Here is a 14,252-nt window from a genome sequence, read left to right on the forward strand (position 1 = left end):
CGTTGATAAACAACCAATCACATTCACTTTATTCAATCGTGTAAAGTTGTGCACCACTCGGGAGAATTCAGAAATGCAACGGTTGGAACGGCCGATTCCCTACGACTTTAATACGTGTTTGGATTTTTACCACAGAGCAGAACAATGACTACAAAACAAAACAGCTGCATTAGAAAGTTTATTCAAGAGTATTATTTTCACAAACGCTTTCTATACATTTTTACATGTTTTTGCAAAAGTTACAGATTTTGAAGTAAACAAAAAGCTGGAAGAAATGTACAAAGTAGATGAAAAAATAAATTCTACAAACTATTTAGAGAGTTAAAGAAGATATACAGGCCGCACTTTTCAGATTCCTTAGAAAAGCGTGCAGGGTTTCTTTCAACTTTGCCAAAGAAATGGTCCTTTAAGTTGATTTACCTCATGAAATCCCAATGAAATTCATATAAGTTTTTATAGAACAAGATGTTAAAAAAGTTCATTCTCTATAAATATTCCAGCAGGAGACTGTATCTCTACATAGAAAATGGGACTACTTTGTATTCATATTCGGCTTAATCCATCTGTTTAATAGCTCACAACCAGGGGTATTGACGCCGATAATAAATTAAGAGTTTTGTTTAGTGTTGGAATTGCAGCTCCCACAAGACGCAGCAGCTCACAGAGGTGATTGCGAGCGCGTTCGTGACATTTTTATTTGTGATGCGGCGCTTTTGTCCTTCGCCGGTTGTTTGTCTCCACTGTCACGCATGATTGGCATCTCAAGCAGGTGCACCAGTTTTTGTCAGGTCTCCCTTTATTGCCTCCGGGTTAACTTGCAAAAATCACGAGCGGGGGTTTGTGTCAAATATGCATCATCGATCATACTATTAGCACAAGAACACACGTGCATATCTCACATAATCTGTTACCATGGCAACACCGGCCCCTGGATCCATACGCGCGCAGAGGAGAGATGCTGCGCTGGTCCAAAAACGTATATGATGATTTTTTTTCTTTTCTTTTTGATCCGCTTCTCGTTCAGTCATGTTGGTGTCATCTAAGCAGCACAGCCAGACACGAGCGTGTGTGAACTATCAACTAAGCCTGCCTCCATGCTGCCGTACAGCAGCCGGCGCAGGGGGAACAATCGCTCTGAGGGAGTAGCGCATTTTTCACAGCATATCATTACATGTCTCATTATTGCCAAAATAACAGCAGCTCCTTCATTTGTTTCACATCGTAGATCTGAGCAACATGTGGCGCGGAGACAGGCGTCTGTCTGCTGCATGTGTGATGTAGTGAAGTCAGTGCGTCGACCCGCTCCAGAGTTTGCATCATTTGCATCATAGTGGGAGATGCGTATTAGCCTACATGATGATATGCAGATTTGCACATTTTCTGTTTTCATGTTTCTTAATTTATTCTTTTAAAGGAAAAAAAAATCCTATTCATCTCCGTCCGGCTTGTGGAAATCAGGATGTCAAGTGTCGCCACAAGGGGAATCATACATTTTCAGTGGATTGTGTAACAAGAGAAGAGGGTAAAGTTGGTGTTTGTGCACATTTAAAGATGTTTGATTTGCTTATTACTAAAAGATTTGCAGGAACGGGCAACAAGTAATTCCAGATGCCTTCGGAGCAGGAGCTCCATCATCAGTGTATCCACCTGAGTGTGGTTTGTTATCTAAAACTTGTCCGATGTCTATTACCATGGACAGATACACATACACCCCCAATCTATTATTGAACAAAAGGCTCACGCCTCCGCTCAGCCCTTCGGGGAGGAATCCATCCCTCCATCCCAGAATAATTTCACACATCAGTAGATACACAAAAGGCAGAGAGAGAGATAGAGAGAGTTAAGGAATGAGAGGAAGGAGCAGAGGAAAGGGAAGGAAGAGAGAAGCAGAAAAAGTGGATGGAGCAAAAAATAAATAAATAAAAAGAACAGAAATCTGTGAGGTCACAGCTCACTGCTCATAAGAGACCAAGGTGTCATGGAGAGCCAAGCGTAACAAAACAGATATCAATGAACCATATGTAATTGTACACACTTGCATGAAAACAAAAAAAAGGCACGTATAAACATTTTCACACCTTTTATGGATTAAAAAAAGAAAAACAGGAATGACTTGTTTTCAGTTAGACTTAATCGCCTTCTTTCTCATTGAAATAGAAATTGTTCTCCAAGAGATAAAAGTAATTCCCACCTAATAATTGGTTGAACTACGCTTAGCAACAGCAATTGCCGGCAAACATTCAGATCAACTAACCAGGAGTTATTTGTAAACCTGCGGAGAATTTCTGTCGGCTCTGCTTTCCAGAATCCTTTTAATTCAGCCACATTGGAAGGACTGAAAGCTCGATCGGCTTCCTAAATGTCAAATCATCTTAAGAGGTTTGAAGCCCAGACTAAATGAACAACTTCAAACCGCTCAGTTTTTTAAAGAGGCACTCAAAAATGAAGCTGCTGGTATTATCCGATTAATGTCCTGCTAAATAAGTAGATCTTAATGTCCCGCAGCATCACACTACCAACACCATGTTTGGGTTTATCAGGAGCTTTTTCTGAGATGCTCGGTATTCTGTCAGTGAGCCCCAGGGAAGCTGTGGCTACAATGTAGCTTTCCCCCATCAGTGTGTGAATGATTTGGTGTAAAAAGCTTTGGACTACCGTGACTTGAAAAGAGATTCAACAAGTACAGGCCATTTATCATTTATAACTTTAATTGCATGTCTCCATAAAGTGGAAATTTATTTACAGGTTTAGTTTTAAATTATTGTATTTGTTTTTAAGTCTTTAAATCACTATATGCCTCGCCTACATCTCTGATCTCCTACATCGTTTTGTACCGATTGGATCTCTTATGTCAGCTGATCTTTTAATCATCAGTCCGAGAACTAGGCGTAAACTCTGCCTAAAGGGGCGCTCCTTAGCCCTAGCCTTCTATGTAACAACGCTAAAATGATTTGCAGCTGCATATCAGGCAGCCTGCCTTTTTGACCATTTAAATTTGTTCTGCTTATCTGCTTATAGTCTTCAAAAAAGATGCTGGTGTTTGTTGATTTTAAGCCACTTTTTTCTATTTTTACTCACTATGATGTTTTACTTATTCATTCACTTATAATTTACTGGTGTTTAATATTTGCGTTTTTTTAATACAAAAATTCGGTGTCTGTGTATTATAGTGCTTTTTATAAATAAAGCTGAATTATGATAAATGTAGCAGGATGTGCACTCATAGAAAAACTATTTCCTTTTTTCCAGTGCAAACTTTCGGAAAATTATTCTGAAAATTTTTCTCAATTTGGTTTATGATCCAGACATTCTTTTTTTTAAAATATGGAATAGGTCTTTGTCTTCTTTGTTTGGTTGAGGAATGGTTTTGACCCATGAATACCAATGCCGTCGAATCTTTTTTCTATCATTGAATCATTAATGCTGAACTTTATATGCAGGTATCATACGGATAAATGTCAGTGAATTTTCTTCGATCAGGGAATTTCATGCTGCCGTCTGTGATACTTTAGCCTACTTGATGTTGTCAGGCAGGTTTTCTCTAAATGTCTCAGGGTTATGGGGTCACAACAGCTATTCTGTAGCTGTATGAACTAAAGAATCCCACAGCACTATCCCCTCTGCTCCTGCACACTCCCAGCCAGATGGCTTAAACAGGCTCCCAAACAATTTAAGAACAAATGTGTTGGTTTGGAAGAGAAAAACAATCTATCAGAGTTTGTAAATAGACCATCATGTACTGATGAGCTCAGGCAAGTCTAATGCTAAAAAAGGATTTTTTTTTTCAACTTTCTGCCATTCTTTTTCTATAAATGCATCAACCATAAGCATATACAGAAACTCTGCTGCACTTTCTTAAGAAACCAGATGAACGTCAGAAACACATTTCTGCGTCCTGTATTTCTTAACTTTGGCTGAGATTCCAAACTACTATCTAATTCAAGGAACTTGCAGCAAATGTTTGTTTTAGGAAAACAACCAGTAAAGCTTGGAAGCCACAACTGGTCAAGAGAAGCTCGATTGTCTCACTTATGCAAAAAACAAAAAAACAAAAGATTTATATTGTGGAATCTAAAGGAGCAACTCATCATTTGAAACTAAAGCTGGTCAACCCAGACCACAGGCTGAACTGTTGGAAAGATTGTCAAACTTGTTAACCAGATATCAGCATCTTATGTTTATGTTACTTTACAGAGAGTAAAAATGCAACAGGGGATAAATGTCCGATAAATTCAGGTGATTATTCTTTATTTCTACTTGGGCCTAAATACCAAAATTACATTAAATACATGTTTAAAAAACATGATTAATGTAATTACAATAAATATGCTTTTTTACTATTGCAGGAATAATTGTTGCTTTTCTGAGCAATCAAAAAAACACATATTAAAACATATTTGATTTAAAATGGCCTTTTAAAGCCAGTTATACCATGCCCTTTTTTTTTCTATGTGGATCTCAAAGCAGCCTGGGCCTGATCTGCAGAAAACACAGGAATATTTCCAATTCTGCCGGGGTCCTTAGAAAGAAAAAAAAAAGATTTATAATTCCAATAATCCCTCAGAAAAGCCAGGGGAGCAAACACGCAGCATGCACAAACACCTGGAGGTTTCCGTGGACTGAGTAATTACTTGGTATTCTCAACACGCCATTTGTCGCAGTCGCATTAACACACATGAGCATCATCTGGAGTCTGGACCAGAACTGTATCTTATTCAATCAGACACACACACATATATATAAAGACACAAACACACACACACACTGAGAGGATGTTGCAGCCTAAATAAATAGAAAGCTTCAAATGTGACTGCAGACTTGGCAGCTGACAGCTGACTGGTGTGGACGTCCCACATTGTTTGTCTGCCCCGCAAATCTAGAGAGGAAGTAGGAAAAATAAAAACAAGTAGACTATTTAAATAAAGACTATGTCATTTTTGCATACTCTGTCTCTTTTTTAGCCAATATCTAGCATTTCTGATACTTTAAGGTAAACAAACATAAAATAAAAGGATAATAAAAGCTCTGAATCCAGAAAAGAGAAAGACTGGACCATGTAGGCAAAAAAAAACAAAAAACCAACGCAGACTGAAATGTATACACGGGCTACATGCACAGATCGGATACACCAGACTCCCACTAAAAAAGTACCAAAAAAAGAGAGAGAGAGAGAAAGAAGACACAATTGAGTGTTTAAGTATGCAGGAAACTTTATCCCTGGTTGGAAGAGGAGCTTTGAAGGAATTCGCTCAGGGACCCCCAACCTCCCCCTGAACTAAGCGTGTATCTCCTCATCAGAGAGAGAGAGAGCCGTGTAGAGAGGTGGGTGATCATTGTGGGTTTGTGGTGGGGAGGAAATGCAGAGGGAAGAAGAGAGAGTTGGTGAAGAACTAGAGCAGGTTGGGTTAGAGGAAACACAAACCCGGACTGCTGATCGTTTCCTTAAGCCGTAATTGCCGCTGGTCTTAGATACCCCTGGTGACTGGAGGTCTCTAACCGGCTGTGGTTATCCTCAATCATACATTATCTTTTAATGTGAACACTCTGCTCACATGACTCCGTGTTTAACTCTCAGTATGACCTTCATCAAGATGGATTGCATAGAAAATGTAATATAAAAAAAACACACACACAAAAATAACAACAATAAAACCACAGGCCAAATAAGTTTTGCATTGCATAATAATGCTAGACCTGCTAATCAATAACACAAACACACATCTCTAATGGAGTGCAAAGCCTGCACATGAAGAAATTGTCTCAGCAGAGCCCGACCACATCACATTGGATGGAGCAAACCACCGGCGGAGAGCTGCGCCATGCATAATCAAGAAGCCTTTCATGATAAATGCTCACATCCATTTTCACGCAACAAACATTTTCCTAAGCTGATAGCTTTAGTCAAGAATGACGTATGAGTCTTTATAAAACTTTCAGGAGCCTGGTAGCTTACCGCTGTGACTAACCTGTCCAATATTGAGAGATTGTCCCAACCTGATTTGTCCTTATTGTATTTTCAACTAATCGACTAGATCAGGGATTTTCAATGTTTTCCAGGCCAAGGACCCCAAACTGATGGCGAGATGGAGCAGGGACCCTCTAATTATATATATTGTATGAAATTGTGTTATATCAAACTGGTCCTATAGTCACTCTCTTACAGATGGAGTAATGTAACGAAAGTAATTTCTTCCTGGGATTATTAAAGTATTTCTGACTCTGATTCCTGGTTGATGGGACAGGTGTTGTGAATGAAACGGTGCCCAGCTTGAAAGAGCTCCTGTGTGTCGCTGAATGTGTGTGTTGATGACTGAAAGACATCTTCTGCCTCCATTTATCTGTTTACTACAGTGTGTTGAATTAATGTTAATGTGGATTTGAAGACATTTCAATTAGTAGAAAAAATTGCAAGGGGGAATATTTAAAAAAAGTCTAATCAACCAAAACTTTCGCGACCCCCATGCAGTACCTCATTGGACCCCCTAGGTGTTGCGGACCCCCTGTTAAAGACCTCCGGACTAGAGGTGTAAACCTCATTGATCTGTTCATGTTGAAAATATAATGCGACCTTGCCTCAGGCAGCCTTATATTAATGAGTGGTAGGCATATATTTTTAACAAAAAATAAAGCACTAAACTTTGAATAACATTCAAAAGGCCCTTAAGTTAGATTTACACCACTCAACCTATATGCATATAGTACCTCAGTTTTCTTTTTAATGCTAATAGCACAATTTTTCTTTCTGTTGGGTCATTTTGTTTAGAGATATGTCTCTGCAAATGTAAAATGATGCATAAGACATGTGATTGGAGGTTAAAAGTGAGATAAAAGCTGGTTAAATGCAGCGATTTATGTTAGATTTATTAGAAAATGTCTGCCACTTTAGTCTGGCATGACATTTCTCCTACAGAGAGCAATTTATCTAAACTTAGAGCAACAAAAGCTGAAATATATAAAAGATAAAGCTAATAATTACTTATAAAATTTACTTTTTTATCACATTAACACAAACTTCACAGACTTCCCTCCACAATTAAAGCAACTACTATAAACACATGATGGCGTATTCTCTTTTTTTTTTTTTTTTTTTACTTTAAAAAGGATTTTATTCACACAAATATCAGACTTTCTGACAGTTTTATGTTTACTGGATATGAGATTGCCTATTGACAACACTGAGATAGTATGGAGGTAGTGTTCTTACTTTCCCCAGCGATATTTCAGAAAGTAAGCAAGTGAAAAGGGCTGATCTGTGCTTACCAACCTGAAAATGCTCTTTCTATTTGAAAAATTGCAGAAAAAATATGAAAGAATATAAAGTTTTGGCGTCAATGGAACGAATGGTCCACGCTGTAAGAGGAGAATACAATGCAATAGATTATTCTAGTGGGGGTTCAGCAGACAGACCATTAAGGTGAGAGGAGAGGTTGTTTGTAAGCATAAGGACGCGAGTTTTACTATTTTCTAATTTATTTCTATAATTGACGTGACAGCAACCGCAAGATAGCTCCGCCTACATTGAATCCAGGTGGTGAAAGAAAAGCTCTGACAAACAGGATAAGTTTAACGGCTACACATTGAGGCACATTGCCTTAAGCAATTAAAGAAACATTTTGCCCTATCAGGAAACATTAAGCCAAAGACAACAGACCTCTTTTTTTTCACATCAAGTCAGTAAAGTTATTTCTAGGTGGCAAGAGACAAATCCACAGACAGAGAGAGAATAATAATGGACACAGTCAAACAGGCTTTGAGAAGTTGTGACTTGAAGCCTTTTATGGTTATAAAATAAATTTAATTAAGCACATATATTAGAGGAGGGTGAAAATCAAACATGTAGGTCGATCGCCCGGGGCAAGTAGTTTTTATTGTCGGGAGAGTACAAATTTCATTGCATTTGACCGCCGGGCGAGTACAGTGATCGCAAAAAAATTATTTATCACTCAAAATTACTTTAAAATCACCGACATTAGCTGAAAACAACCCAGCCGGCGCCATTTTTGTTGTTTTGTACACATTCTCGCGTGATTTGAAAAAGACGCGTGATTTGAAAAAGCTGCGAGATTTTCCGCCAGATGGCGTGATTTTTCTCAACCTAGCGGTAATTTTGATGTAGTTACCAAAACGACAAACAAGCTAGAAAGCGCTATCATATGGCAGTCTTCAGTACAGTGGTCATATATTTAAAAAATGTTCATTCATTTTTTTCTCTCAGACATTGGAGAGGTGCATTTAAATGTTATAGAGCTAAACATGTTAAATTGGTGACCTGTTATGTTAATATTATTGTCTTGTTGCTGCATTTATTTTGTCAGGGAAAACTAATCCTGAGTCAGTTAAAAGTCAGGGAATTCTGAAATTATGTAAGACTGTGGAAACCCTGTATAAAATAACTGTATAATGATTCTCTAGAAAAGTCACATTATATTAATAGTATTATCTTGTATAAACATACCGTGACTCTAAAATAAGTTATTCATTTGTGACATTGACTTCTATCTTGTAATTTATCTTACGTTTTTAACCTGTCAAGTTTTTTTTTTTGATTTTTAACATTACAATTTGTATTTTTCCCAAGCACACAACAGTTTAAAGCAAAGTTTAGTGCAGGAAGGATTGAAAGGCATGTTAACACGGTAATGTAGGCTTGAGTTCATTATCTGAGGCATGCATATACACACCAGGAACCTGTAAAATTAAAAAGTACTGAATTACAAAAAACGTTTAAAAAAACAAACATGTTTCATTGATATATATATATATACAAAAATGAATATTAGGAACTATATTTATCAAACATTATACTGGGCAAGTAAAAATTGTTTCTGGGCAAATGAAATGTGAAAGTCAAAGTGGTAAAAATCCTTAACGTCAACCCCTGTTAAAGTAGGTTATGCTTTCAGCAAATGGTATGTTTTAGGTATATTCATATCTCTAGGTAACTACGATTTGATTAATAAATTAGTTGACAATTATTTTACTAATTGAATATTAAAGATTGATCCAATTCATCGTTTCAGGCCTAGAGGCATGCTTCTTTCACGTAAATAATCAGGTAATCAATATTTAAAGCCCATTTCAGCAGGTTGCCTTCGATAGGCTAAACAAACTCATAATTGTTAACTTTTTCTAAGCTAAACATGAGCAAACAATATTATTATGACACAATTACAGAAAAAGGGTTTGTTACCTTTGTACAGACAAACAAGTGGTAGCTCCTGTTTATAACTGTTGCATTGAGGTACTGATGCCGTCGGTATCAGGTTTGTTCATCTTGTGTCCCAAGACAAATTCTGGGCTTTTGGTAGAGAATTAACCGTCTTTGTTCTTCTAAATACCGACCGATCGCTGATTGATGAGCCGCTGCGATGAATTTTGACTGTCAACATTGTCACTTCAAAGACATGTCATAGTCTGCTCTATAGGTAATATTACTAAATTAAATCAATACAAGGCTCTTCCAAGAATGTTTATTGTGTGACCGAATGAGATGACAGTCTTTTTAACTTCCTTTGTACCCAACACACTTGTAGCATTAGCTACAGTTAGAGGCAACTACGGCTGGGATAAAAGACATTTGTCCTGTTTTTCTCTCCTCATCCATCCATCCATAAGAAATTATAAAGGAGGTACAAAGGTAGCATAAAATCTGAGTTAAGAAAATATCTTTGCTCTCGTATGAGCCAGCTCTGCCTCTGATTGTGTCGGAAGCTGTTTTTATGACTAAACATCGCTAAACTTAGAAAAACAGGATTCTTCCTCATGAGTTTGACTCTAATCTATTTTATCTCCCACTGTTCCAGTTTTAGGATCTCGCTCTGTAGAGCTACCAGAGCGTTTGTTTACCTCCTCTTGGTTTCTAAATGTGACATCATTTAGAGATGAGTCACACACAAATAAAAAAAGAAACAGCTCATTCTCATCACCATGTGATGGATATTTCCTCAATTCCAGCGTGTCTCTTTCTCACCTCGTTGGTGTTCCAGCGATGGCGCTCCTTGGGCAGAGAGGAACATTTGGGTAGACACTCCAGCAGCTTCTTGGGAAGGTAGATCTTTAACTGGCCTGGCTCATCTTGGGTCAAATGGAGGAGACGGGGAGGAAGCAAGAGAAAGGTGAATTAAAATGAGCAAAAAGAATAAAGAAAAATATATCAAATCTGTAAACGAGCAGTTAAAATAACTATAGATTATTCATCATTATGTACTATTACAACAGCTTTGTTGACAATAGGAAGAAGTTTTACTTTGTTTATTTTTATTTTATTTTATTTGGCACATAAAGGCAACAATTTTAATTCATTTTAGACCGTTTTTGCCTTTCTAATGTATTAAAGATACAAACAGAGAATATTTGGCATAACAGCAATTGAGGATGTCAGGCTAAGAGTTTGAATTCCCCTGAAAGCGTGTTATTGTTAATTGTCTGCATGGATTCTGAGTCATCTAGGTCATGGTTATCCAAGTTTTTAAGCCAGAGGCAGTTTTTTTGGCTCTTGAAATCATGATTCCTCAATAGACCAATGAGCCAAAAGGAAAAATATTACCTCTTGGATGAAAAGATAAAAAAAAAAAAAGGAAAATAAGTAGTGTGTTTGCTTTCTATTGACAATTTAGGATTATTTCAATTGAATTACTACGACTAACCTATACTAATTGTTATTTTCACATCCCTCTGCAGCCTGTGAGTCAGTGTACAAAAACAATTAATTCTAATTCAGAGCGGAAAGGCGGCACTTTTACTTTTGGACATCAGGTGGAGGTGTGCCATGAATCTACTCAAAAACAGATTTTGGATTAAGCCGAATCCATTAGCATACATTATCTGTGCATTAGGGTTCGGTAAATATAACGGCCAGCCGATCACATGGGCATTTCTTATCCTCTTTAAAAGCAGTTCTCTCCCCACAGTGTTGCATAGACAGTTTGGTAATGGAGTGGAGAATCCCAAAATAGCTGCTCCTGTGAGGAAACTATTTCTGTGCAAGAGCTGGATAGTCACAGGCTTAGGGCAGGTGATGTGTAATTCTGAGTTCAAATTATGTCTCTGGACACAGTCCCAGTCTTTGGGGGCAGTGAAGCACAATCTAGAATAATAGGGATTGGGGACAAAAACACAGCCTGGTAAAATTAGTTTACCTTTGCTTCCCTGGCTTGATTTAATTTCACATGACTTAAATTGTGTTATGTTTGATCAAGAGATGCATAAATCACTTAAAAAACAGTCTATCTTCGGCAAAACTGTATTGAACGCCGATCAGCCAACGAACATGCAGTTATTAAGACACCATATAATCCCACAGAAAACCTAAAAGTAATTCATTAGACTGGGTAGCTAAAACTCATTATTTAGTTAGATTTCTGCATACTTAAAGGCGTTGTTAGTGGAACATCTTCTTTTTTTTAATAACATTTAACTCCAACCTATGGATAAATCAGAATTGTCTGTGTTTTAGTTAAGAATTACTTAAATAACTTAATAAAGAGAGACTTTAGTGTAATGAGGAAGTACTTGTGCAGATTTTGACATCATTGGCTGAACAGTTGGCAATGGGTACGGCTCATGCTCACATACTATACGTCAGGTTTCTGCTAGATTCAATAGGGGCTGTTCAATGTGGCTGCTTAGCATGTAGTAGGCTCGTGTGATGAAATAATCACCATGCTAATAATAAATTGATGATATTATAATATGTAAAGGATAAAAGCAGCTAACCTTTTACAATTTTTCTAGAATTTAAGTGTCCCTTACCTATATCTGTAACAGAATGTAACACAGAAAAATATTGGCTAATAAAAAATGTGTAAATAACTAAAAACTTTAAAAAGTAGTAATTAAAATGTTTTATCAATTTAAAATGAGAAGCACAGCTTAATATGTGTATATGTTCTTAAAAATCTTTTGAGGTTTGTGTTTGTGGAGATACTCTGAGCGCTGTTCTTTGATAACTTTATCATCTATTTTTTTGTCAATAAATGCCTGAAACACACACAAACTTTAAAAAACAAGCTTACATAGAAGGATTTAAATGGTTTTCCTTGCATAAAGAGAAAAGTAAGGAATCCTGAACCTAATATCAATGGGTTAATACAACCTCATTAGCTCCCTGTTTCTACTGACCTCAGTCCTTTTTAATGATTGACTTCCAGCAATTTTCTTAGAAAATCTGGTGTGTATTTCCAGCATACTGCCACTGCAAAAAAGTACTCTTGGATTAGTATTCCTAGCTATTTAAAAGGTGTTATACTTTCTAAAGAAACAAACAAAAAATTGCATTGTCCAAGAATTGAACCCTGGGCAGCTCCAGATAATCACCACAGCGAGACATTTGTGTAATCTAATGCACAATTGGAGAAAATGTAAGAGTTTTCTTTGCTGCAAACCTTTTCTAAATAAAATATTACCAATATTCATTTAAAAAATCAAGATGTTCACATAAACTCCCAATTTTTTTCCAGAAATCTAAAATAGTAACATAACTTAAAAATCTGATATGAGTAACTTTATACTTTTCTCAGCCTCAACAAGTCAAGGATTGGAGTCAATAACTGGAAAATTACATTTGAAACAACTTATATACTGTGTCTTGATAACTAAGTACATTTAAAGGTGACTGTCTATTTATTAGCACAAACACTGACCCAATGTTATACATGTGTCCCCCAAAGGTGGCATGCTCAAAGAGAACGAGAACTCAAAGGTTTTTGATAAGCGTTTGAGTAGAGGACATCCATTTATGACTCCCCGAGGATGATAGGGCATACAATCTATATGGAGGTGGATGACAGAGCAAGAGACGATAGAGGTGGGGAGGGTTCAGGTGGAGAGGCGTAGGGATGAGGGAAGACATTGAGGAAAATAGCAGACAGGAGGTAAACTTGAGAGGGAAAAAAAGATTCACAAAGTAGGAAAACAGCAACATGAAAAACTTTAATAAGCTAAACTAGATCTGTTCATGTGTGTGTGTCTGATGGTATAGGGACATATCTAAGCATGTGTGTGTTTTGTCAGTTAGAGGAGTGTTCAGGCACGTATGCTCCCCCTAATCAATTATGCATTTATTAATAGAAGGCCTGAGAAGACAGAATTTCAAACAGCTGAACTGCGCAGCAGCTTAGTTAAACAGCTGAATGGTGCAGCTTAGTTAAAGCCTAATTTCTTTTTTAGCAGCACTCCAGCCTCTCTGCTATGAATGCCAATCAGGGTTTAGACCCCACCCCTCCTCAATATACCCCCCTCCTTTTACCCTGCTGTTCTGAAGAATTCTCATCACAGCCCTGCCTTTGAAATGTACCAGAACCACCACATCAAACAAGCCCGTTTGCACATGTGGAGGCAAACCCATGCACACAGAAATGCATGCTCATACATACAAACAGACACACACATGCAGAAAAGACTGTCGATCAAAGGAAACACGTCGCCCAAATTGTCCCAGGCCTTTTTTTTTTGTTTCTAACACTCTCTTTCTCCCCAACCAGTGACCTTGCTTCTATAATCCCTTTCAAAGCACACTTTCATGCATGCGATCATCGTCCTAACCTGTCCTTAAAATTTGTTCTCCCCTGCTGATCAGGACCAGCATACACACATACATACACAGGCGTTTGCAGATTTCTTGAATGCTGATGAGTTGTTTTTTTTTTTCTTTTTTGCACCCAGTAGAGTTGTGTGTTGTGTTTCTAACAACCCTGAATCAGAGAATTACAGAGAATGAGTCCCAGTTTAAAACAAAACTAGCACCCGAGTAGTCCTCTGTTCTGTTTTGTCTGAAATGGCTCTCAATGGAACTGATGTGACAAAAAAAAAAAAAACTAAAAACTACAACCTCTCTTGTTCTCTGGCTCCTCACCAAAACTCATCCATCCTGGGACTCAGGAAAATAAAGCAGATCTGAATATGAAAGAACTTTTTTTTTTTCTTATTTGGATTTGTTTGCAGTGAGGGACAAATTGCTGCCTGTATGCAGATGACATACTGACTTGCAAATTAGATGAAAATTGCCCAAAAAATATGACAAAGCCTGAATTCTGAAGCAAAATTGCTGAACTAAAGTGAAAAATATCAAACCAGGACTTAGACCGTAATCACACGGAAAAGGCGACTGCATCAGATGAATATTTTACCTCATAAAACTGTCATCTCCATATTTAACACAGAAACAAGCCAATGCCCTTGTGATATGGCTGTCAGTTAATTATAAAACTCTACTCAGCAAAGAGAGAGGAAAAAAAAAAATTGCTCCAAATGCA

General features: G+C 37.4%; 1 protein-coding gene across 8 annotated transcripts in view; it reads right to left on the bottom strand.

The window, feature by feature from the left end:
- camta1 (calmodulin binding transcription activator 1) overlaps nucleotides 1-14,252 on the bottom strand; it is a 96,371-nt gene that overhangs the window by 71,985 nt on the left and 10,134 nt on the right. For all 8 annotated transcript variants that reach the window (XM_015397671.1, XM_015397668.1, XM_015397664.1 and 5 more), the window contains exon 3: nucleotides 9,971-10,074. In XM_015397671.1, coding sequence (XP_015253157.1) covers nucleotides 9,971-10,074 — 104 coding nt within the window. The remainder of the gene's footprint in view (nucleotides 1-9,970; nucleotides 10,075-14,252) is intronic.

This window comes from Cyprinodon variegatus, unplaced genomic scaffold, assembly GCF_000732505.1.
Source record: "Cyprinodon variegatus isolate N-32 unplaced genomic scaffold, C_variegatus-1.0 Scaffold880, whole genome shotgun sequence".
NCBI lineage: Eukaryota > Metazoa > Chordata > Actinopteri > Cyprinodontiformes > Cyprinodontidae > Cyprinodon > Cyprinodon variegatus.